The following is a 27221-nucleotide window of genomic DNA, read 5'->3' as shown; positions in this document are numbered from 1 at the left end:
AAATGTACCTTTATAATGGGTGGTGACCAATATATCATTTTAAAGAAATTATTTTGTACTTTTTGATAGAGACCCTACTTCAAAATCTTCAAAAATGGACTTATCGGTTTTTGCAAACAAACTCTTCAAATATTTGAAAAGATTACAACTTAATTTACTTTCATTGACTGGCAATGGTATATGACAAACAATTTGATAAACAGAGTAGATTCGTACTGAGTGTACCTGGAAAAAGGAATTTTATACGTTTCTCTCCATGTCCACCTTCCTGGTCTGTGCATCACTTTCTATCGCGCATGATTGGTTCCTGTTACGTAATACTGTAAAAGTGGTAATTTTCATGGGCGATGGGGGCCGCTTTCGATGCGCTTGAGTTACACTTTACGCGTTGCTACCCCGTCGATGAGTTACGAATGTGGCGCTTTTAATGCGCTCGTGAGGCGATTATGATACGCTCTAAAACCACGGCGACCTCGCTACGGAAGTTTTGGACATGTTCAAAACTTCCGTAGCGAGGTCGCCGACCATGGCGATGGTGGTGACTCTCCGCGCTTCTGAACCGCTGAAGATACGATGGAGATCAAGCCACGATCCGCCGCGCTTTGTCGATTTTTGATGATCGTAGCGGAATCGCCGTCTAGCGAGATGGGGGTATAAATAAGAACACTGATAATTTCAGTAGTGTGTCTAAAAGGCATGAATATGTGACAGAATTTAAGTGGAGGGTAAGATTTAATTTTGTGGTCCTGGTAAAGGATTACCACGCAAGTGTTAACTCTGTTGAAAAGATTGCTCGAAGTTGAATAAAAAATCGCGGACGGACGTAGCGGACGGACATTGCGGACAAAAGTAGCTTCCGCAATGTGGCTGCGACTGACGGAAACGTCGCGGAGACATGCGTTACGGAGATGTTTCGGAGACCAGCCGGAGACTATATAGAGAAAGTCTTTAAAAAAGAAAGAAAGAAAGAAAGAAAAGATCGAACATGGTTGATTCTCTTGCGACTTCTCCGGCTATAGTCTCCGAAGAAGTCGCAGAGACGTCGATGGAACCACACGGCATCCAGCAGACTACCAGGCTCGAGTAGACACCAGGGGAGTGTAAGTTCCTAAAGCTGTTCGTAAAGTTACGAACGACTTACGAGCGACTGGTGATCAGTTCTTGTGCTAAATTATGGAAATTCTGATAAGTATAGCAGATCAGAACTGATCACCAGTCGCTCGTAAGTTGTTCGTAACTTTACGAACAGCTTTATGAAACAGGGCCCAGGTAGCCATCTAACTCTGTGTCATGTCTCCAGGCCAATGAAATGCCAGGCCCGTAGCCAGGGGGGGGGGTGCGTCGGGTGCGTACGCACCCCCCCAAATTCTGAAAGGTCCACTTTTTCATAATAACGGTTTTTAGCAATTCTCAAGATAACAATCCAAATAAATATAAAGACACATTACATGCTACGTAAATGTGGAAGAGTACGTTTAACAATGTTAAAAATAATTGTACGAAACCCTTTTGTTGTATGAACTATCGGATCGTCCCCATGCACACAAACACAAATGTTCTGTATCAATTTGTGCGAGCTATTACATATTGAAAACTTTCGGTCATCTGCGAAGCCGCGCTTCCGCGCGAACGCAACTATACAACACGTAAAACGGGTCAAAAATCGACGCATTTTTCCACAAAATCTGCCATAACTTTTAAACTGTTTAAGAAGCAAACTTGGGGCGCCCGGATTCTGAAAGTGGACACTTTAGGGATTATTTATGTGTATATATCTTTATTGTAACATTTGTAGCAGTGACGCAAATTAGATCAGAAAAGTACCTTATGAGTAGAATTGTCTATGGCGAACAGTCCAAATTTGACGAATTTGAGCATATTTTGCCGTCTTGCAATTCTTCCAGACGGGATATCTCGAGAACGGAAGATCGTACAAACTTTGGGCGCACGGTTTCAGAAAGTAGATGTTCTGCCCATTTTTGTGACATAAGAATCTTGTCCATTGGTTGAGCAGTCCTGACGCAAATTTGCAGTAAATCTAGACTACCCATTCACAATTGTTGTCATAGGGAACGTGTACAATCCATACAGAACTATCACGTGACGAGACTACCAACGAAAATTTGAGCCGTTGACCTTCACTGTCTGCCGTTGTCAGCAGTGTGAATTCCTGTGATTTCAAGCTTTTGTTTCTCGCCAAATATCATTTTCAACGCAATATCCAGATACAGTTGTATGTGAGACTATTATCTAGATACGTAGCAGCCTTATTGACAACATAACTGTTAAGTTTGGGAGCAAAACGACCAAAGCATTCCACATTCCATCTCATTTTTCGATGATGGCTGTAGTCGGACTGGTGCATTTCCTTCGGAGGTGGTAATAATGTAAGTAGTTGCAACGGTCACCTTGCCACCTGCTGTCTGCAATCGGGCGCTTATATACACGTGTTGTACACAGGTAATCAACTGAAATAATGTTGTAAAGGAATGATATGCTACTATAATTTAATGAATAAGAAATAACCATTCCAGTATGTATCTTAGTGTGCACAGTAAGACAGATCAAATCAAATAGGAAAACATCTGAGCACTAAGCCTGAGGTCTGAATTTGCACTCAACTTCTTCCAATGGCTAACGGATGTTTAATTTTTGAATTTCACTGACCTCCAAATTTCACAAAGAAAACCTTCTTAGCATGATGGTTAATATGACATTTGACTGATATTGGAGATGTTTGCGAATCGGATCTACTACCTTTAATATTATTAAATCTAAAATGATTATTTGAAAGTTCGGAAATGCTGGAAATATCCTACCACAAGGAGGCAAAATATAAATGGTTCACATTTACAATTCATTTTGTTTTAAAAATTTTCTTATTTATTTTCGTTTTTGACAAACTCGCATACCAACGGCTGATATACTGTATAGTAAAGTGAATGTTTCATCTTCCAAACAGCATCCAATGGGATGGAAAACTCCAACTGAAAGGTGGACACCGTGACCATACTCGCTAAAGAAAACGCGTAATAGGGGTCGTTTTTTCTCACGGATTAGATGGAAAGTGTGATGTTACGAGCGTATATAATCAAAGGGTATCAAAAAGGCCGAAATTTGGGAAAATGGTATATTGTTCAATCATGATGAAGTACTTCTTTAGGGTGCAGGAAACATTTAAGGAATACTTACCAGGCCCGAAAAAATCATATGATCATTACTCGTTTAGAAAGTCTATGTATGAGCATGGTGTTCACCTTTTAATTGTCGCTACCCCTCCCGGGACAGTATCAAAGGACCGTTTTGTTAATTAACGCAATCCCCCCTTCCTTTAAAAATCCTGGCTTCAGGCCTGCTAACGCGGGTATACAATAGAAAAAATTAAAGTTAAAACAACACCAGGAAAATCACTATTCTCAATTTTGCGGCGCGCTACGCGCGCAGAGTCTCGAACACAATTAAACTTTGCAACTTCCTGGCAAAATGAGTTTTTACTATTTCCTAGATGAAATACCGTAACGCGATTGCATGCAACAGACAAAAATACAACTTTCCTCGAGACTTTAAAACGTCATTAAAACAGTCAAAATTCACAATTTGCGGCGCGCTTCGCGCGCAAATTCTTATACAACTTTTGTAGTTCGGTCGTCCAAAGAATATATATATATATATTTTCATATATATATAATTGTGTGTGTGTGTGTGTGTGTGTGTGTGTGTGTGTGTGTCATCATTGGTATTGGTACCGAAGGTCCGTTTTTTTAGTGACCGCACCCCCCCTTGAAAAATCCTGGCTACGGGCCTGAATGCCCACATTGCTTTCCAGTCAGGTGCATGACACTGATATGGGCGCAAGACCGACGAACTGAATCGCAATCTACATTTAACGGCAGTAGATGGCAGCAGACAGCTTAGCCGTGGTTGCCCAGTTGGGTGAAGGTGTGGTCGACACATAGAGTTGGATTCATAATAATAGCTCTATGGGTCGACACCAGTGGCTCGTAAATGCTCTTGGGAGGAGCTGGAGTTGTTGGAGCTAGCAAAGCAATCTGATGTGGGTGGTACGTCAACGGGCGCTGATCATAGCCAAACTTATTACAAAAGACCCATCAGTTTCGTTTGATGTACTAATAATGCCAACATGGCATTCTCACTGTTTGCTCGACTGGAAATTTTGGTATTTTGTTTAGTTTTGATATTTGTAAAAACCATAATTAAATCAAAGTATAGAAAACAACATAATTCATTTCGGGTTAATGCGGCAACTGTTTACCATGATTTCCAAACAACATGATTTTTAGGATTTAAGGAGTGTTTTGATGATTTCAAAAGTGTCAAAAATAACTCTTTCTTGAACTCTTTGTTGTTTTCACGTTACTGATTATGTTGGTTATTGCGGAATAAAAACTCTTGATTACTAGATTTATGTCTGATTGTTGATTTTGTAATGGATTAAAGTTGTGAATTCGGTCATGCCGTGTATTGATTACAAGCAGCTATCCCAAACTTTGATGCACGAGTAGTCTTCAAAAGCAAGAATCATTAACAAAATTTCATGGGTTGTATACTTATTTCCAGTCAAAAGTCTTATAAGATGATAAAATATTATTTAGCTTTTGAACATTATAGGCCTATCTATTGAATTGTTTGTTCCGTCCTATTAAAAGAACTACTTCAAGTCTACATATCAGAGAGGAACGACCTTCGTACAAAAAACAAAGACTTATAATTTATTCCGAACAGAAGAACCAGATTTTATGCGGAGAGTGAACATTTGAAGAGTTTGTTCGCAAAAAGCGATAAGTCCATTTTTGAAGATTTTGAAGTACGGTCTCTGTCATAAAGTACAAAATAATACCTTTTAAATGATTCATGGTCATTACATAATAATAAAGGTACATTTTTGAAGTTATGGTCAAAAGAAGCAAAAATTTTCTTATTATTTTCTTTATTTTTCTTGACTTTTATTCGCAAATATCTCCATTTGGCAAATATGGTCTTATCGGTTTTTGCGAACAAACTCATTTTTTTTTTTTAATCATCTGGGTATAAAGGTATGGAATAGCTACCCCAGAAAGTCTGCTTTGAAAACGCATATTTTTCACAGTGTAAACAAACATGAAATTCGATGCCATTGTCATTCTATAGGTCTTTTCTTGTGTAGTCTTTCTTTTTCTTGAGTGCATACAGGGACATTTAAGCCCTATGCATGTGTAATGCGCTTAAGCACTGCTAACTCGTTATCATTATCTGATAGTAATTGCATGGCAACACACTATAAAAGATTTTAAAATTGTCAATACGCTAATGATGGCATACAGGGGCCTAAAGATTTCTGCCGCCACTGAGGCTTAAATCTGCCTTCACAATTGCTTGCATGTACGATAGGGCCTACTTTTTTTTTGGGGGGGGGGATGTCCACGAGGAGACTGCAAAATACAAGCTTGGCTTTTTAGCATGTCTCCTCAGGTCCGTATATCTAGGTTTAATCAGCTGACAAGCAAAAACAAACAAACAAACAAACAAACAAAAACACAAAACAAGCAAACAAACCAACAAAAACAAAACCAAAACACAAAAACAAAAACAAAAACTAAACAAAAAAACAAAACGCGTCACTAACGCAATTTTCTGGTGCAACTACAAAGCCCCTTTCATTTTTTTTTTCAAAAGGGGGGGGGGGGTTCTGAACCCCCCTAGTTAAGGTCCTCCTCCTCCATTGCCGGCAATTTCAATTTTAAATTGATATCATCAGAAAGTGATGCGCAGTAGGACCTATACGGGGAACGTAAACCCAAAGAGCAATGTGGATTGAGTGAAAGTAGTAATATTAGTAGAACACATCAGTGAAAGTTTGAGGAAAATTGGGCAATCGATGCAAAAGTTATGAATTTTTAAAGTTTTGGTGTTGGAACTGCTGGGTAAGGAGACTACTAGAGGTTATGACGTATGAGTGGACTACAATATAAAGAAAATATAAAGGGAATTCAATAAAAATTCATTTTTCATGAAAATTACATATTCCATCAACTTGATACTGACATATGTTAGGGGTAGCACTTATTCCCCCCGCTTTCTAAGAGCGGCTAGTCAAGTACTCTTTCATTTTGCTAGAAAAGTGAATTTGTGGAATTTCTTTTATATTTTCTTTATATTATTGTCCACTCATACGTCATAACCCACTGAGGAGATCAGTGTCATAACCTCTAGTAGTCTCCTCATCCAGCGGTTCCAGCACCAAAACTTAAGAAATTCATAACTTTTGCATCGATTGTCCGATTTTCCTCAAATTTTCACTGATGTGTTCTACTAATGTTACTGCTTTTACTCGATCAACATTGCTCTTTGGGTTTATGTTCCCTTTAATTCACAATACTTTTTTTTCACTATATAGGCCTAATGTATGTAAATGTTTTGTATTGATGGAAATGAAATTAAATGAAAAAAATTGAATGAAATAAGGGAAATCGCGGCATGTAGGCCTATATGTCCTATATATTTGAAGCAAGAGTATTACGGTCAATACCATGAATGATTATGATAATCCAGTATGAGCAGTACGATAGTGTAGTGTCTAGTAGCTTTGCTCGCGCGCGAAATTTTCAGGTCAGCAGTTGGTTACAGACCACGCCTCCTGATATTCACAAGGGCTCTTTAACTCATGTTTATTCATATACTCAGATTATCATCTACACGGTTAAAATTGTCGGGATGTTATCGATAATTTGTAAAGCAGTTGGTAGCTTTTTCTCAGATTTTATCAAGGTAGAGATATTTTTCCCCCATTACACAATTTCCTAGGAAACTCCTCATCAAAAGTAAGCGAATTCGTGAGGGAAAAAATGGCCAGAATACTAGTAGCAGTGCACGAAGGTAGTTGAGCGAGAGAACTATTGAATATTCATATTTGCTTAAAAAATCTAACCAATCAATGATCTGTTTACTCCCGCGCGAAATTCTAGCATTGTCGCGCGTCAATTATGCTGACGCCGAGCCTGGACCTCCTACTCCCAAATTGGTCAGCGGCACCGTACCGGGTACGGTACACTTGCACTCTGCACACAAAAGAGCATTTAATTTGTGAATGCTGACCTCGACCGATCGCTTGGATGTGCTAACGAGCACCTGAAAAACGAATATTTTCCAGGTTACCTGGTTCGTGCATTTAACAGAAGGTTGAGAAAAGCCAACCTAGTAACTTCAGTATTGTTTTGGATTTCCAACAGATAATGATCGGCTCGATTAGCTGGCAGGTCCACATCTCATCAGCGTCGACTTGGCCTGGCTGGCAAACCTGGAAGTGCAGCGTTCCGAATTTAGCGATCCAGTGGTTCCGTGGTTCCTGTGCTGTGCGCTGAGATGACCTGAGCGCATACTGCAGACGAGATCGAGTTTCTACACGACCGAACTGATCTGACCTCAGATTCAGAAATCGGTCACGCTCGATTTTGTATTGTAGCAGCTTTTAGTTAATTCTGCGGAAGTAGATCCCAATATTATGACGAAAAACTGCAAGGACGTTTGAACATCTACGTACCGTGCAGCTGCTCTTGATGCTTCAGCCAAGTTCAGGCTCAACAACTCATCCTTGTTGCGTCTCATTTCTTCAAAATGTTTCGATCGAGGTCGTTCAGACATGAAGATGTTTTGCGGGAGCTGCCGGTCTCAAGCAGTGAGTAAAAAACTAGTAGAACAACGTCTAGCTGATGTCCTAGTATCAGAATAGCGTCTTCAGTATCAAATTATGACTAAATGAGATGATAAAGAATACACAATGCGGTTTACAGAGTTGATAATTAGTTTGAGAAGCCACCTTGGCACCTAGCAATCAACAATCCTGATGAGATCTGACAAAAATCTTCATGCCATAGATTCTAGTCAATATCTAGACGGTTTATATTGACGAATTTAAGCCAGGTACATGTACATTACTACATGTGTATGATGACTGTTATTGATGTAACAATTGCGTCAACTATTACTATTAAACAGTATTAGATGAAGTCTTCAAATTCAATATCTTGTGCTTGCACCTAATTTTTGGCAAAAATGTAGATTTTCTTCTCGCTATAACGTTACAGTCTTGTACAGTAAATTACTACACAGACCTTCTTCCCCTTGCCTTTGATTTAATTTGGTTCAGGGGCAAATACATTGTATCTCGGGATCTTGTCATCTCTCGGTAGGCATGCCATGGTCAGCTCAGTCAGTCAATCAATTTGATACATAGTAGACTAAGATCAGTCCGGGGGGAAACCCGCTCATGAGGGGGGCATCTACTCTTAACGGTTAGAGTCATAGGGATCCCTCCTTGTCATGCTCATGGCAGGGCCAGGAGTGCTCATGAGGCCATTGGAGCGAGATGCTGACAAGACCCCCTGTTCACTTTAAATAGACCTTATGCAATGACATCATCACTCGCTTGACAACTAATCGCGACGCCATCTTAGACTCTAGAGGGATAAGCGAAGTCCTTGACAACGCACGCGTGCAGCTAGCTATATGCTTTTCTTATGCGCGTTTCCGGCGATCGCCGGCGCCTCACTCGCCACCATTCGTCCCCAGGCCAGTGGCAGTGCGGTCTTTATGTTTCGTTGTTCGTCTCTACAAATCAAAGAGGAAAAAAAAAAAAAAACAGGGACAGAATGGCTACTATGTCAAAACTGTCAAAATATGTAGTGGAGTTGACCTATACAGACCGAAGGCAATGATGCTGGCTCCTGTAGGATGCGCTGCCAGCTGTTGCGCACACAGATCAAACGTTACGACAAACCAAATTTCAGACCTAGCTTTTTATTACATTCAAACAAGTTTGACATGACATGACACATTATGCAGCAATATTTGGGGTAACTTTCTAACATTGTGCAATCGAAATACTCACAGTATTCAGTAACTAGAGTATTCCTAGGTTATATCGCAGAAATTTGTATCCATATCACAACATCGCCGTTTGCTAGCTGTAAGTCGCCATTTTGAATCCGTTAGCCAATCACGTGCGAGGTACGTGTTTTAATAAAAAACACGTAGAAATCTACCTCGCATGTGATTGGCTAACAGATTCATATGTTGAAGAGTTGTTCCAACCGCTGATATAGTTGCATCTTTTTTCATGAAAATTCTACCAAAATGTTGGATATATAATTAATCTGGTGAGTGCAATGCATGTAACCTGAAATTTTGGTTTTGCTATACAACTTACAAGTTTGAATTTGCCGATCTAGGGCTGTGAATTAGATGCAATAGAAAAGACAGTAAAAGAAACACTGATGCTGTGTGTAAATGCATGATGTACCTCGCGTATAAAAGCCCTCTGAGGGAGGGCGCCCTTCAGTTGCTAAGACTGTGTGACGTACGTCATATGCATAAGGTCTATAGGCTATTATCCATTATTATTAACGTTAGGCTATGACATACAAATTTTCGCAAGTTTGCTCCGTGAGTTTTTTTTTTTTTTTTGTTTCACACACGTGTCCACTCTCCATATGATGAAAAGAGGGAATATTCTCTGCGTTTTTTGACAAAAATTGAGTTTTAATCAATCGATGTACATGCAGCGACCCACCAGAACACGGGTGCCAGTGAGTTTGATCATGATGCAGGGTAACCCCGGGGCGCTCCTTCGCATTCGGCGTTCGGGCTGTGTTTCACAGTTAGATGCAGGGCTGCAGCACCTTGGCCTGATTCGACTCAAAATTTTTATGCTTTTTTTTCTGCGGCTCTTGCCTCTCCATGCATGAATCAGCTCCATGAAATGGAAGTCTGACATCATTTTACAAATATTTGTAAAGAGAAAATAAAATCTGTACTAACCTGATCTTGTGCATGTAGGCCTAGGTTCTATTCCGAAGTTATACTGTACGTTTTGGTACTCCACACTGATAGAGTAGGTGGGTACTTCAATTTGTGAGCAAACTAATCACTTTGCAGGTATTACGGGTTTACTTTCTTTGTGATTCCGCCGTCCACCATCCTTTTGCCGCCTTTCATGCAAGCATTCCGTGGCATCCAGCGCAGACAGCACACAAGCCATGCAATAAAATGCCATGTACAGAAATCTCCTCCCATGCGTGGGCGAGCTCACTCTGGAAATCCTACAGCTTGCTTGACTTGCGCGTTGTCTGCTTGACCGTGATTGTGAAATATTGTGCACACTCGTAATGTGTACTCCACGCAGATACAATTCCATGATATTCTCACATTCAGAGCTTGCAATATGCTCAAATTTCAAGTTGTGGACCCCGACCCACATAAATGTATATGGTAGGTTAAAAAATTCGCACCAATTGGGTTTGACTGCACGCAAAAGCGTAGGTTTCTACATGTAGCCAGTGGTCGAATTTGGACCATGTTACGGTCAAACTATGGCCGGCTTGCTTTACTGATATCAAGCGCCACAACAATCATGTGTAATTTGACATCGTAAATGACATGCTGCAGAACATGTACCAGTACCTCTGGCTACTTTCATTTATGCAGGGCCGGGTTGTAGGCGATACGGTACAGTAAGATATGTGTAATGGCTCCAACAGGAAGGTGACCCCAGCTCGACACAAATTTTGTTGTTGCAACTAAACAGTCCCTCTTACCCTCTATTATTTGTGTGGCCCAAAAACTAGGAATGCTATTTAAAATACCCTGAGCAGTTTATGGGATATGCAAAGATGTAACCATATGTATTCCAGTTCCTTTTATGGAGAGAGGATTACATTTTTATAAAGCCTTTACCCTGGGTCCCAAAAGGTTTAGTCGGAACTAGTGACTAGTTCTGACTAAACCTTTTGGGACCCAGGGTAAAGGCTAGTCGGGCTGCGGGTATATTTTCAGTGTGGGTGTTAAAGGGTCAATGGTAACCCTGCCTAACTGCCCCCCCCCCCTTCTGTGGCCCCCTTGTAATGCGATTGTGTTTGACATTCACCAAGTAACATAATTATGTCCCATGCCTTTGTTTACCTTGCACATTTTAAGCTGAATCTAAGTAAAATGTTCATTCAGAGTGTCATTCACGAGTCAACATAAAATGAATTGTTAGGTAGTGTCTTTGTAAAAAGAAAAATGAAAAGAAGAAAAAAATCTGTTTAATTCTTGATTAATTATGCCCATGTACCTTTACATGATGTGCAATATGTATATGTACATACTTTAAGTTTGTGTGCTTTATCTTACTGCAGTTGACAGTGATGCCAACATTGGACGAAGTCTCCGATCTGCCAGTGCCATGACCTTGGCCCTGAGCCCCGAGGGACCCCCACTGGTTCCGATCCACACCACAGGAGGAGGGGGAGATGGCCCCTTCTGCTCCCCCGTCCAGTATGTGTACTCCACCGGCAGAACAAGGAGACGGCTGGAGCTGGGCATAGGTACGTGAGATGAGCTAGCCTTTGACCCCAGGCTGTTTCAGATTACAGATGGTGGTTGCTTTCATACCAAAAAATCACAGATCTTAGATTGATGTGTGCCAGGGGTTTTTGAAAATTTTTCCTCACAGATACAATTGTATTAGAATTGCAGTCCAACAGTTACCTGATTTACCTGGAATAATGGATTAACTTTGTCACAGTATACTATACACTGGAAGCATCATGACCATAGCTTTGTTGTAAGATTTACTTCACAGCAAAGCTTGCAGCTTTCTGGTTTCAAACCTTGATTGGGTCACCTTTTCCCACAACATAATTAAGAGAACAAATCTAGTGACCTAGCTGTGTGAAGATGCTTGTACCTGGTCAGATATTAAAACTTCATGTACCAGGTACCGAGACAGAGACATTAAGAGGCAATGTGATTTTAAATGCATGCATACAAGTCAGTAATGCATGTGATGGTGTACTCTCGCTCAGTATTGCATGTCTGTGCTGGTTGTGGTCGAATGGGGAAATGAGTGGGTTCGGGATGGGAAATGTTTTTAAGCCCAGAGGCGAGGTCCATCTGATCTGCTCACAACAAAAGTTCTAGCTTGCCTCACTCTCTATGATGGAAAACTTGCAACACCATTACTGTAAAAGTGGACTTGTATTTCCTGAAGACTGTATTACACTACTGGCATCCTATCCTGAGAATTGTTCATTTTACTGTAATACCAAGATGGGGGGGGGGGGGGGGGGGGGGGGGGGGGGACCTCAAACTAGAAAAGCACTCTGAGAGTGCCAAGCGGGTTTTTCCACCACTGATTTTGTTCTTCCATGGAGATCGGTGATATCCACTCAGTAATGCATGCTGAAATTGCTCACTCTCCCAATATAGAAGCCTTTTGTTACGTCATTAACTTTCAGCTGCGCAGCGCCACGCCTAAGCAGAAACTAGTGCACGCATGCTAACCTCAAATATGGTCTGCTTGAACTTCCAAGTTCATAGACCCTACCTGCCAAAATATTGAAAATCCTTTGTAAAATCCATAGGAATTCCCGGATCACCACCAAAATTTAATCATAGATCTATTACTTGTGTCTTTCTCAACCTTTCCTGTAAGTTTAATCCAAATCCGTTCACAACCTTATGAGTTGTTTTTGCACATAGGGGCAAGTCCAAGATAACGCGCACGTTACGTATGGGACATTCAGAGACTTTTATGACCTGAAAAATAGTGTTAATGGCCTTTGATCATATTGAACTTTATCATGGTGACTGATATCTAGGAGAAGTATAATCATGTAAAAAATTGAGAAAAATGACCTTGACTATTATATTCTAGAAGAGAAAATATGTGCCGTTACGTATGGGACCAGAAAAATTTTGTTTTTTTGAATATTTTTTTCAACCTCAAAACTCTCTGAAAGTATATCATTCTATGACTTGTAACTCACTGTGATGAAAGTCACAACACTCAAGATTATCACAGGTAAGTTTCATGTCATTAGGCAAAAAGCTCTAATTACAGGTTCTAATTAAAGACAGACATGACGTGTTACGTATGGGACAGTTACGTATGGGACAGTTTGTCCCCCATTCATTTAGTGTGTGAAGAACCATGTTTATGGGTATTTTGCATAATTATTGAAGTAAAATCAGTTGAAACTACTCAAATACTGATCCAGATTGTCAAGGAAACAATATTCCCCAAATATTCACCATCATAATCATATTCAATCATATTTTTATATTTTTATGACCAACCTGGGTATGCATGCCCTTTGTCCCCCATTCGTTTAGTGTGTGGAGAACCATGTTTATGGGTATTTTGCAAAATAATTTTGCAAAATACCCATAAGCAAATTTTTGCATAATTATTGAGGTGGAATCAGTTGAAAATACTCAAATACTGATCCAGCTTGACCAGGGAACAATATTCCCCAGATATTTACCATCATAATCACATTCAATCATATTCTATATTTTTTATGACCAACCTGAGTATGTATGCCCTATTTTTATCAGGATAGTTACTCCTGAAAAATTGAATAGTTTAAAGTGTTTACTTCCATTGATGAAGGGCAGTTTGCCATTTAGTTTCAATAAAAAACAACTTGACACAAGAAATATTAAGTTTAATAAATAAGCAATACCTGGTGCGTGGAACCCCAGTGATCGAGTAGATATCTGTCTAGCAGTCAGGTCATTGATTCGAGTCACACCTCAGTATGTATACCCATGAATTTTGTTGTGGCTACTTCTGAAAACTGAATAAGGACAATTTGTGTATCACTTGCAATTAAAAAAAAAAATCATTTTACTTTTTATTTTTTTTCTATATATATCACAACCATTTCAAATTGGATCTCCATCACATAAACTTTGAATTCCTCTAGTGTTAGGATTTTATGCTCTTAAGTAATTCATATAATTGGTTTCCAATCATCTCTTTAAATGTTGAAAACTGAATCCCCATTTCTACAAAAAACTATACTATCCCTTTAATACTGATTTTTCATTGTGTATTTTGCCATTTTCCCCTCCCCCTTTCTGAAAATTGTTCAGTCAAGTTCATGTATTGTTTCAAGTGTCTATAACTCAAAAAGTAACTACAATGTTGGGATGCTTTCTTCAGGATGATTGACCATTTGTGTACTGAGAGACCTTCCCAGCTAGCTACATGCATTCACATGCAATATGTATGAGGATGTCCCATACGTAACGCATTTGTCCCATATGTAACATTATTTCAATGCCTCATAAAAAATATTTCTTTTACTTTTTTTTCTTTTTTCTCTGGTATTTAATTTCTCTAAACAATAAATTAGAACTTTCCAAAAGGGCATTAAAATAACCTTAGCAATTTCAGAAAAAACCTAAAAAAATGACCTCATTTTGTTACGTATGGGACATCTCATGATAGGACACGAGCTAATTTGCATAATCATTTGCATAATCCCTAAATTTTCATACAAAGTTAAACTATGTGATGAACTTCTTATGTCCACATATCAATCAAATATCATTTGCTTTCCTTTGAATTAATATGAATTTTTATAAATGTCCCATACGTAACGCTGTGTTTCACATTTATGCAAATGAAGCCCTTGAAATTTGCATAAATTTACATAATATCATTTTTTCCTCCACAGAGATCAAAACTTCAACTCATAAGCTTCAAAATGATACCAAACATGTCAATATTGAGCAAAGATGAAATTTTGCCTTCTGAGGGGACCTTATCTTGGACTTGCCCATAGACAAACAAACAAACACACAAACAAACAAACAAACTTACTAATTACCAAACCAACCAACAAACCAATGAAAATGAAAACATAACCTCCTCCCTTAGGGGAAGTAATAAGGGGTTAACGCTTTAATCATCCTTAGAAAATTATCCTGCACTTATATTTTTAATATCTTACATACAGTGTATCGTTTATCTACCACATGAGTGCACTTTGTGAGTCTGTCATGTTCTTGAAATAAATATGTTTAATCCTGTGAAATGTTTATCACTTGTTGATGTTCAGATGCTGAGCGCCCAGTAACACCAACGTTTGAAGACTTCACGCCACAGTATGCAAGCACGCCTGGACCATCCACACCACAAAGATCCCAATCAAGGACCCTCCAGTCAGCGCGGAAACGCCACTGGACGCAGACGTCGGACTATTTCAGCCACCCGGGGTCACCTGAGGAAGCCATACTAGAGGAGAGTGTGTCGTGGCTAAGGCGGGCCAAGAAAGCGCGGCTAGAGAGGCGTGAGTCGTCCAGTGAACTGACCAAGAGGCTGCAGGCCCTCACAGCTGACCAGCTTGTTACGGTCATATCAGATCTCGTCCGCAAGCACCCTGACTTAGAAGAGGTCTGTTTTCTAAATTAGAAACTTCTCGTGCCATAATCTTCACTTGGTAACCATTGTATTTTTGGGATATTTTGTTTGATATTTGTTTTTGACATTGTAAACTGTCTTGTTCTTCGTAATTTTAAAAACACTCCCAGAAGAATACTTGTTCCAGGGGTTTCTTAGATTTAGATTTTCCAACAGCAGACTCCACTCTGCTATCCATAATCTATTGTGGAAGGTACTTCACTAGTTTTTAATTAACACACACTCTTCAGGAATCTATTTTTTTTACATGATGAAATAATTTCTCTCTAATGTTTGCATCTCTTGCCTGATGTTGCCATTGTGTAACTCACCTCCTTGATCCATTCGTGATTTTAACATTTACTGCTATCAGGCCACCCAGCATATTAGATCGTCATCATCATCCTCATCATCCAGTTTTGATTCAGGTTTGTCACAGATAACGGGGGTGGCCAGATTTACTTCACTCTGAACAGCAACCGCTGTCACACTTTCTCTTCACCTCACCCGATTCAGGGCATCCTCCTTCCTTGTGAGCAAGCCTTCCCAAGCTCCTCCTCCACCTGTGTCTTCAACGTCTTCTTCAGTTGTCCTCGCTTTTGGGGCTCATTCTCTCTAAATGCTGTTACTTTCCTCAGAGCTTCATCATCATTCTTCCTCAACACATACATGTACAGTAAAAGTGGAAGTTTTCACGTTGTGGAAATTTTCCTACATTTTGCGCAACTAGAAGCACTAGCGCAAAACTAAAAGTGTAAGCAAATATTTTTGCATGCCTTGTTTTGGAATCTTTCCCTATCAGGAATGAATGTCCTGATTCCGCGGAATTAAAAACGTGAAATTCATCTTATGCAGCTGAGTGGGATAAACTACTCAGGCAAAAATATCTACATTTACAGTACTGGGTACCCATACCAGCGTAATCTGTTTGCCCTTGCTAGCCATTTTACTGATTCCTTCAACCCAAGGATGTTCATCATATCCTTGGTCATCTTTTTATCAATTAGTTCCACAAAATACATCTCTCTCACTACCTTATCAATATTCTGTCTGATGACTTACTAAAGTCTGAGTTACTAACTGCCCTGATATGAGGATTAGCTATTTCTAATTCATCCTCTCTTGTTTTCGTGGACATCATTTATATCAGGACCTGCAAGAAATCATTCCAGAACCAGACGTTTCCAGCTACGAGGAGAAGATATGCGACCTCTTACACAGCGTCTACCGCGCCATGCCGCGACAGAGACTGAGCTCTTCCCGAAGTGCCTTCCACTATCGCCGTGTTCGCCTACACATCATTAAATTCAAGGTACAAAGAAACAGACACACCTTTTTTTCAAGTTAAATGGTTGTATGTGGGACTACGTAAGTGCTGGCTAAGGCCTCATAACATGCATGTTATTCACACTACATTATCAATCAAATTGACATAGTAATGACATGTTTTCAGTTCTTAGATATTAATATTCACAGGTTTTGCCATTGTAAACAGTGTATTATCCATGTTCCCAAATAGTGTTTCTATGTGTTTGTAAGTGAATATTATGATTTTCAATTAACAATCACTATTTACTTTATAAGGAAAGTTTGCGAGTTAAATCCCTTTAAGGAATTTCATACATGAAAATGTGAGTGTTGAATGACCATGATTACGAAAACTCTATTAGCACCACACATTGACAATGGTGTTAGCCACATCTATGTGCACTTCTTGTGCAGTTTGCAGTCTGGTCTAATGCATCTGTATAACAAGCCCATGATTTACCTTCCTGGAGCACCAGTGAAGAAACCCCAGTTGTGGGACTGTACTCAATGTTTGTGTCAATACTGTCAGAGTGGTTAATTGCATTGTACTCTGTAATTCCATCAATTCTGCTGTAATACATTGTCCTGTAACGGATTACGAGGGGTGCAAGCCCCTACATGTTCCCCACAATGCAGTAACTCACTTTACCCTGGCTTTACCTGTATTGTGCCTACACAACCTAGGCTTCTCTTTTGTGTGATGGGACTGGTTAGGGAGTGGGGATAAGTGTTTGACTGGCTAGTTCATGTGTAATCCATGTATTGTTCTTTTAAAGGGATGGTACAGTATTGGTGGAGATGAGAATTGGGCTTTTAACTTTTTGTGAGATACCAACAAAACACTTATGATATAATACAGAGCATACCATCTTAAGAGGAATTCAAAGATTATTTGATGAAAATCGGGTTTGGAATGACTGAAACATCCAAAAACAAAGTCAAACAAAACGATTGTAATAAAGTGTGGGTCCCACACTTTATTAGAATCGCTCTTTTTTGGATAGCCCAGCCATTTCAAAACCAATTTTCATCAAATAAACGTTGAATTCCTCATAGAACTGCATGATCCTTCATATTTCATAAGAGGTTTCTCATTCTCTCACCAAAAAATGTTAGAAACCTGAAATTAGGTCTCAACCAAAACTGTACGATCTCCCTTTAAGCACTTAGTGTTAGAGCAATGGAGTGAGCAAAAGACCGGGGGGGGGGGGGGGGGGGGGGGGTACAAGGCTGCTGTTATGTTGGATTAATCCCATTGTGGAGTTCTAGGAAACTGGGGAGAAGGGTTGCTGAGTTTTGAGACAGAGATGACTAAGACCATGGGAATGTTTAAAGAGGGTGACCAAAGATGACTATAGATGGTCAAGAATGGTCAAGTGCAGGATGGATATTTGTTGTAATTTGTCAGTTAAGTTTGTCAAGTTACATTGCTAAAATATTAGAGATTTAATCTTTCAAAAAACTTGTGTCAATGGTAGAAATGGTTGTGCTGTTTTGTTTACTTTACTTGCTAAAAAGACAGACAGAACACAAAATCCTACCTTTTGTATCATTATCGTGTTCTGTTGTTTATTTTGTTTGTTCCTCTTAATGATTAACAGAAAGAGTGTGTTCAACATGGCCGACATTTTCTTCATTGCCGAGCCTGGGATGCAGCCATCAAGTACGTCCTTGTTGCCTGGCGACACGTCCATAAACTTCCTGTGTAAGTCAGAGGTCATTGCGAATGAAGTTTATTAACCTTTTTAATTTGTTTTAAAACAGTGGTGTTATTGATATATCGTCGATGGGGTGACAAGACCTCGTATCTCAAAAATGTCAAAAAATTTTTGTTTGGCTTAATGGTCAAATAATGGGTCAAGTGATGTCTTGGCCAAGTCCCAACTGTCTTACTCCAAAAATGAAGCCACCATGACATGTCAAAGGAAAGGCTTTCCCATTCACTACAGTGCTTTGGGCGCCATGTTTTTTTGCTCTCCTGAACATTTGTCATTTTTGAGATACGAGGTCTTGTCACCCCAGCGACGATATGTGTGTAGGGGTGCTTCTGCTGAACATGAAGACATGACATTATATACTGTAAAAGTGGATATTTTTCGCGCTCAGCCGGGTAAGAAGAGTTTCGTGTGTTTTAAATTCCGTGGAATCAAGACATCAACATCTGGAACATATGGCAAGCAAAAATATTCACATGCTTTTATTTTTGCGCTAGTTTCTGGTTGCATGACATGCGCGAAAATTTCAACACCGCGAAAAATTTCCACTTTTACAGTATGACAGCCAGCTGTCATGTATGCATTGTAGCATTGCTATTGTGGGCTGTGAAGCATTTTGGATTGCATACTAAAGTAAAATTTAGTGTAAAATTCTTAAAGGATGGATTGCATACTGCACTGAACGTAAACAGGTCTTGGGTTCAAGCCTAGTTCTGGCACTTGTGCCATTATGAAAGAGTGTGCATTATCATCAAATGTGTGTGCACTGTATACATGTCTGCTTAGCTGAAATACCCCCAAAGAATGAAGTGGATTGCTTGCGCCATAGGTGTGGTCTTGGATTCCAGCCACCAGGGCAATATTAAGTAGAGTGGTCAGGCACTTGAATGAAATGTTCCATGGTGAAAACCTTGTAAGATAAAAGAAAGAAGACTAGAACAACAAGAAAAACATCAGACAACAACAGAGAAGCATGCCATAGCCGCAAAGAAAGACTTTGCCAATGCCTGGATAAGAGGGGTTGCAAAGGGGATTATGGTTCTTAGCTTCTGTGTGGTTGAATTAATTGTTTCATGGGTTGGTCCAGACCCACTAGACCAAGAAAAAGTTGTATAGGGTAAGCAGGGATGGGCACTGCTGTTTTGGGTATTCATCAGGATACAAAGCCAAGTGTAGTCCATTGTGCGAGGTGGGGTTATTGTTCCCCCCCCCCCCCATGGTTTGTACTTCAATAGGGAATTCAGCTTAGTATTCATTCAACATTTAAGGACAGCAGTGATCTTTCCTTGCAGAAAAACAAGTGTGAAGCATATATATTCCGCAACTACTAAGCATGAGCAAAACTATCAGCAAACTATTTTTGTAATGATAATAATAATACAGGGCACTTACAAGCAAGGAGGTACCTCCGTGCTTACAAGTGTATAATGCGCCAATTCCACATGACTAATGTGCTCAAGGCGTAGTTAGAAAAAGTGAATTATGATACAAAAATCATTACACACATGTATTAGACATAAAAAATTAATAGAACAGTGAAGATGAAAAATAAGAAATTATTATTATTATTATGATGATGATGATGATTTTTTTTTTCTTACTCTGAGCTTAAGTCAACAGGCTGTTTGTCCCTCTGTATGACATAGCCTACAAAATGGCGCACAGGCGAGAGTGTGCTCTGGTGTAGATGCGCGTGCTCGAGAGTATTTACAATGCTGCAACATTGTGAATACACGAGTGCACTGCATCCCCACTAAAACATCATGAACTTAAGACGTGTGCACTGCTTGTTTTCTGAAATGGGTCTGTTAACTGAAGCCTCTTTGATTGACAGGTTATATATGGAATGTGTGACAAGGTTGTATGGAATACTAATTGCCCCTATAGGTCAACAAGCACACTAATCTTACATGTCTGAACGTCTTAACATTCTAGAACTCTATACTTGTTTGGAAACACATTTGAGAAAACATGATTAGGAGCAAGTTCTGCTGTAAGTGTGAAACCCCTCATATTTTATCTATTTGTTTATTATTTTTAAAGTACATGAATAAGTTGATTGGAATTGTATTTCTTCCTGATTTCCTTACAGGTGGGAGTGCCCCGCCCACAACAGGTTAAAGGTCACATGTTACCAGGGACTCGCAGCCGTGTGTGTGGAGGCTTTGCGGAAGGGAGACTTCAGCCGGGAGGTGCTTGAAGCATGGAAACCAAGGTGAGTGTGCTGTTAAGAGAGGAACAGCCATTTAGCAGGGCTGCACACTAACCCATTTTTTTTTCTACTGGTCTGGCCTGTCTGTCAGACCAGTAGGTATCCAGTTTTTCCATTCTTTACTGGTCCACTCCTGAAAAAGTTACTTGTGTGACAGTGATTTTTACTGGTCATGGCCCATCGGACTAGTGCCAGTGTAAAGCGTTGTAATTGAAGTGTTTCGGGTATTGTCATCCACTGATTACAGGTAATTGTGTGAAATTTTCAAACTGTCAGGAAAAAAATGTCTTTCATTACAGCTGAGCTCGAGACGTATATCAATCTATCAGTATGAACTCATCCAATCTCCTAATGAAGAATTATTTAATCTTATTCTTTAGAAATGGCTTCATTGTTCTATTGTATATCAACTTAAAACTCTGATATTGATGAAGATACAAATACTAGTTAGCAACTGATTACAAAGTTATTTGATATAATACTACAAGGAAGTGACCATAGATTTTTGGATTAATCTTACAAAATGTGTCAATCATCACACACAGTAAATGATATTTTGATAATTTTCATAGGCGTAATTTGCTTCAAAGGTTTACTGTAATTGCAACTGATTGACAAACTGTCATTCATTGACATAGATTAACAGCAATCAATCAGTGTTTGAGTAATAGCCATCATGACGAAAATTGTGGGCACGCATACTGGGGTGGTCGGGACTGAAACCCTTCACCTCCTGATTGTCAGACAGGAGTCATATGGGGTTTATGGGATTTATGTTAGTCATGAAGTGAGGATAAGAAGTACAGTGGACTCCTGTTATAACAAAGTCTTCGGGACCGGCAGTTATATCGAAATTTCATTATATCCAAACAAACAATAAAAGACATAGAGCGAATAATGTTGCGGCCTGAATTTTTACTTTGTTGTAACTGGAATTTCGTTATAACCATGTTAGTTAAAACGGGAGTGCACTTTATATCAGTGAGGTGGAATTAAGTGAAGGTCAATGTACTGTAGGTCAATGGGAGAGGTATGATGTCGTGGTATCTTCACCTTCTCCATGGTGAACATGTGGTTACTTTGGGTGCATCATCTTTTTTCTGAAAATGTTTATTTTCGTTTTTCATCTGACAAGATGGCTGGATAGTCCAATAATTCAGCTACACCAGCTGGTCGTCCATGGGATTCAGTTGTGTGTACAAATTATGTATACATGGGACAGACCATTTATAGTGGGTTATGCCCCCACCTGCTCTTTGGGACAAATGAATGAAGCTGGATTTTTTACGTGCGTGGGCTGTTACTCTCTGACACAACAGGACCTCCATTTTATGTCCTATCCAAGGGACAAGGCTTTGCCTTTTCTAGATGGGACAGCATGGTAACATACAAACACTGCTAAGACTCACTTGAGTTCAAACCCGCACCTGCACCCAATAGATACTGTATGCTACTGCGTGAGTCACCTCAAAGTGTTAGATTTCATAGATTTCCTACTTCTGGTCCAGTGTTCTATTAAACCTCCTGTACTCTGTTACTTCACCCTAATGTACAGTCAAACCTGTCTATAGCTACCACCTGCCATATGCGACCACTAAACACAATTTTCCCCATGTTAATGACCCTGTCTGTAGCAGCCACCTGTCCACAGCGGCCACTTTTTTCATCTCCCTTGCGTGGCCACGATGGACAGGTTTGACTGTATTAAGTTTGAACTTTGTGAGGAATTGCATTGTACAATGTACATGTACAATATGTAGTCTGTGAAGCAGAAACTGTAGTCCTTAACTAGCCATTTACAGCAGTAATGGTAATCTCAATTCTGTTTCATCTCTGACTGTGTCTCACCTACCGGTATTTCTTGTTTTTTTTTTTCTTCTTCTTTTTTTTCCCCCTTTTTCTTTTTCCAAATTCAGAATCGAAGAGATGTCCAGCGCTGCTCCGGAAATGATTGCCTGCATCCAGAGACTGAACTTGGTGATAGCTGCAGTGTCGGAATCATAGGAGCCGCACCTGTCCAGTCACAGATGGTTGATCTCAGACAAAGAGGGCGCTTTTTCTTCTGATTGTCCCCCCCCCCCCCCATTTTTGCTCAAAGCAGCATCGCTTTCCAACATAAGAACAGAAAACAAAAATCCAGTGACATCACATATTAATGAGTTTGTGTTCACGCAGTGATAATCATAGAGATGACATCACAATACCTGTGCTGATTTCAAATGGAAACGTAAAAAGATGTTGTCTCTGGCGTCCGCAAGACAAAGGCATAAAATTGATTCAGAACCCACATATTTATTGTTGATGAACTGAAATATTTTCTTGTGGACAGCAAGTGATGATGATATCTGCATTTTATTGTAACCTTCAATAACTACTGACCTTCCACTAGGTATAGTTTCCCATTTGATCACTGATTTGTATTTGGGGATGATAAAACACATGCACAGAATTGATGATGTCATGCATGTCTGTTGGAACTTTCAGGTCTAGCTCTGCTGCCGTATTTTTTGTCATAAGTCAAACCCGCAAGGCCTTGTTACATACCAAAGGACAATCAGGAACAAGTTTTCCCCACTTTCTCATTTTTAACCCCTTTTTCTGCCAATATGAGGAAATGTTAGACTGTCTAGATTCTTAGAATGCGTCCTGGCATTAAAGTTCTTACATTTGCATACACTGACTTGTACTCTTGAGGGTCATAAAAGTTACTGTTAAAGATTGTTAAAATTCTTTTGCAGCTGTGATGTATATATTCTGTAAATCATGTAGTGTTGTTGCTGTCTTCAGATTTTGCATTCAAAATTTCTAATTCATGTTACATGATGTAGTGAATTTAACTACACAACTTGCAAGCTTGTGTTGTTGATGAGTTGGAACATGCTTGACCTGAATACTGAGAAATGGAATGAAATAATTTGAATTTTACATACGAGGAGAAAAGGTTGATGACAGAATTGTAGAAGAGAGAGAGAACAAAATGTTCGTCCGTTGTTGGGTACAATGTGTCATCACAATACTCAGTGAGCTGAATGTGCAATTTTATGTTCATTAGCTAAATGTATCCCATCACTTATGTCAACATCGGAGCAATACTCTGTGCGCCATACAGTTTGCGAGTATCGTACATGTATTTTGCAAATAAGGTTTTGAAAATGATTTTGCGAGTGATTTGAATTTTACGATCAACTTGACAAAATGAAAAGATCGCATTTTCAAACCCGCGAAATTTGCAAAAATAAAACTACTCCATAGTTTATTTGTATACACTTTCTTGATGTATTGGCTTCTGGGTATTTGTTGGTTGGATGAATGTTTTTACTCACGACCTGGCTTAGATGTAGAATATTCGAAGTGCTATTCGAAAGAGGGACCAAAAAAGAGATGGAGGAGTTGTCATATACTTCCTCGTTCCTTTGCGCAAACAAAACAACTGCATGCAGAAGGATACAATTTTAATTACTGTAAAAGTTTATATTTTCTGGCGAGAAATTTTTCACACTCGGCGGAGTAAGATGAATTTTGCGGGTTTTTAATTCCGTGTAATCAAGACATTACATTGTGGTACATATAGCAAGCAAAAATATTCATGTGTTTTAATTTTTGCACTATTTTCTGGGCGCGTGAAATGCACACAAATTTTCACTTCTATGGTAAATAGTAATTATTACAGAAATGTAATGTTGCCACTTCATTTAAAAGGAGGCTGCAAAGAGATTTATTTTGCAGTGAGAAGATATGTTTTTGGTATTTGTTTTGTCTTGTTTTGTGTAATTTTTTTTTTTCTAGGGACCTTCAGCATTTAACATCTCTGGTAAAGAGAAATATGAAATATTTCATGAACAGTTCTTTAGAAACGGAAGACAAGTAAGACGTTTTGTACAGCTGAGATAATGCAGATATATAAGGGATGAAAATTCATTTGCTGAATGCTTTTCTACACGAAATGTTTGGTGTTTTTTTTTTAATAAGTGTATGCAACTTAAACAGGGTTTTCTTTATTTCTTTTTTGTTGTTCTGTTGCACATATTTGTACATATGATTGCTATGTAAGTTAAATGTCTGTAATATGTGCAATTTCTTTCACAATATGGGACATGCAAGAGATTGAATTTTTAAGTTCTCTTCTGTCAAGCAAAGTGTACAAACAAGTGAACACATTAGCCAGATGCATGAAATTTCATAGCTACAGTAAATGGGGGAAAAGGGAAGTGTTAGTGTGCAACATTTTAATTTTGATGACGATTCATCTGATAGTGTAGTCCAAATTTGGTGCTTTCTTTGAGTAGTATTAATCAGCTTAATACATGGTTTGCATTATACTTTATCTTCTGTTTAAAATTCATAATGATATGTGATTATTACTAGACAGTACATTTGCACAGATATTAGTGCCGTGCAAAATCACATACTGGCATACACATTGCTGTAAGACGTCATTGTACTTTCCAAAGATATTGTATTGAAATTTAGAATGTGAATGATCACATGTGTGCCTTGAAACCTTTTTCCTACTGATACAGTACTATCAGGTTTGAATATCTCATTTTGAATATTATAATAGAGATGAATTTTTCTTTTGTCATCAGAATTTAACTGTACTTGTGCTCGAGTAGAGGGACTTGGGGAAAGAGGAGATTATGTTCAATTTGTCATATGTTTTGTTTCATTTTTTTTTTTTAATAAGCTGAAAAAGAGCAGTGATTTTATCAATTAATGCTGCGTTGTGGAGATGCTGAGCCTCAAACAAATGCCACAAAATCATAAATCCATACAGACACATTCCATGTTACCATCTACAAGTTTCTAGGGAGACAGTACTTGTAGATCAATGCCTGATAGTCATCAGGCAAATGCTGATGATCCCTCATGTTTTGGGGGAAGTTCCACGTAAAATATTCCATGTTACAATGCAAACGTATTTCTATATGCATTACCAAATGAGTGCCCAATTGGCATCCCAGGATTATTAATCAGCCCTCCATGATTTATGGCAGCTGACAATAGGCAATTATTTTCTTGGCAAGAACAGTAAAATGCTTGTCATGCATTTTTGGGCGATATGTTATTTTGATGTTCCCCTGAATAGCAATGGAAAGTAACTAATCAATGCTTGCAACATTATTTTCATGAAGTATTATTGTTTTGTCTACACCTTGTGACTAAACTGACCGAGAGAGGAGAATTATTGTCTTTTCAACATTACTACTTGCTATTTTTATGTTTTCAAATATCGTACTGCAATGTGCCACACAAAGTGTATGGAAGTGAAGATTAATGTTGTTCTGGAGCCAGTAATCCACACATATCATTGTGTTGTCATGGCAACATAGAAGTCATGAATATTCGGTATCCAAAATCCCGCCCACTTAGGCATTCACCTGTGATTGGTTGGTGCCACTCTTGAACACACACCATCGTCAATAATTCATTAGCATAACTCAGACCTCCCAACCATTCTGAATTTGGAGGAAAGAATCTGAATTTTGACCATTCCAGGCACTTGTTTCAATAGGAGTTTCTAATTTTTCGTAATAATTTTACTACACTGTCTGCTCTTCTTCTCTTCCTTTCCTACTTTTGAGCCAGATCATCACTATCTTGAAGTCAGAAAGGTTGTGAGGTCTGCATACTGCAATTGTATTGTCCTGTTGATGTACACCTTCAATGTCGGAGTTCTAAATTGGTGCCTTAATTGCATGCATCAGGTAAAGCTGTTGCAAATAATTATCCAAGACAGGTTGTATGAGAGCGAGAGCAAGATATGAATAACATGTCACTCTGCTGTAACCTTGTGTACATATATTGAAATACATGTAATTTCTTTGCATGGTATTAAAGAATGTTTCATACAAGAAATGTTGTACAAAAACATGCAGAGTTAGAGAACACTCACAATGTATTTACTCAAGAAGAGTAACGGCCATTCTGTAGTGGGATTTGTTTCTGTGTCTTCATATCCTAATGTATACCGTTGGCCAAGACTTCAGTTTGACTAAAAAAATGTTAAGCTCTCGTTCTTTCTGCATTGTCACATTTCATTGTGAGAAAATGATGAAAATAAAACAACAACAAATGCAATATGATTGTTCATATTTCTATCTGATGTACTGTATCAAGGTACAACTGTACTTTAATTATGAGCCATCTATATACACTGTATTCTGTTATTGTAACGCATGCACGTAGTAAATTGTGACTTGCATGACAGCTTTACAAGTGGTTGAATGCAAAATCTAGAACCAGAGTTACAGAGAGTAATGTCCCTTTTCAAGAAGTTAAGTGATTTTTCCCAACTTTGAGATGGTATACAGAGCATTTGTATTATGGGTGGGAACAAGTTAGTGAGACTTGTGAAATCAGAGAAATGTCGATATCATGTTCAGAGTATGTTGCCAACTGTGTGTGGGTGAGAGAGAAGAGAGGAAGAGGATTATAAACTGTATACTGTAAAAGTTGATATTTTCGCTAATATATAAGATATAATATATTTTATGTATATATATATATATATTTATATATATATATATATATATAATGTATATATATATACAATGTATATACCGGGTGTCCCAAAAAAAGCGGAACGGTGGATTTTCAGTACCTTGCGGTCTAAAAGTTATATATCTTTTGACATTATTACAAAGAGCATCTTCGGCAGAAGACTATGATACCAAAATCATTCAATTTGGTTCAGTACTTTTTATTCTACGCCAGTTTCTGAAAATGCAGTCATTGTCAAATTTCACCGGATTTTTGCGAC

At 38.8% G+C, this 27221-nt stretch overlaps 1 protein-coding gene across 1 annotated transcript; it reads left to right on the top strand.

The window, feature by feature from the left end:
- Window positions 1-7611: 7611 nt before the first annotated feature.
- On the top strand, window positions 7612-22465 carry LOC139713984 (uncharacterized). Its single transcript, XM_071625706.1, has 7 exons — window positions 7612-7672; window positions 11172-11360; window positions 14886-15220; window positions 16377-16538; window positions 18136-18239; window positions 20342-20464; window positions 22378-22465. Exons 1-7 carry the CDS (start codon window positions 7612-7614, stop codon window positions 22463-22465), a joined length of 1062 nt encoding a protein of 353 aa, XP_071481807.1.
- The last annotated feature ends 4756 nt before the right edge of the window (window positions 22466-27221 follow it).

The sequence above is a fragment of the Diadema antillarum genome, unplaced genomic scaffold, assembly GCF_040938485.1.
Source record: "Diadema antillarum isolate AM-2024a unplaced genomic scaffold, OU_Dant_1.0 seq00002116_RagTag, whole genome shotgun sequence".
Taxonomy (NCBI): domain Eukaryota; kingdom Metazoa; phylum Echinodermata; class Echinoidea; order Diadematoida; family Diadematidae; genus Diadema; species Diadema antillarum.
This window is presented reverse-complemented; position numbering and strand designations above follow the sequence as displayed.

What these genes read in the sequence shown, in the direction of transcription:
- LOC139713984 (XM_071625706.1), top strand. Translation starts at nt 7,612, where the DNA reads ATGTTTCGATCGAGGTCGTTCAGACATGAAGATGTTTTGCGGGAGCTG. An exon ending in GGAGCTGCCGGTCTCAAGCA is followed by an intron (nt 7,673 to 11,171) that starts GTGAGTAAAAAA and finishes ATCTTACTGCAG; the next exon opens with TTGACAGTGATGCCAACATT. An exon ending in TACACATCATTAAATTCAAG is followed by an intron (nt 16,539 to 18,135) that starts GTACAAAGAAAC and finishes AATGATTAACAG; the next exon opens with AAAGAGTGTGTTCAACATGG.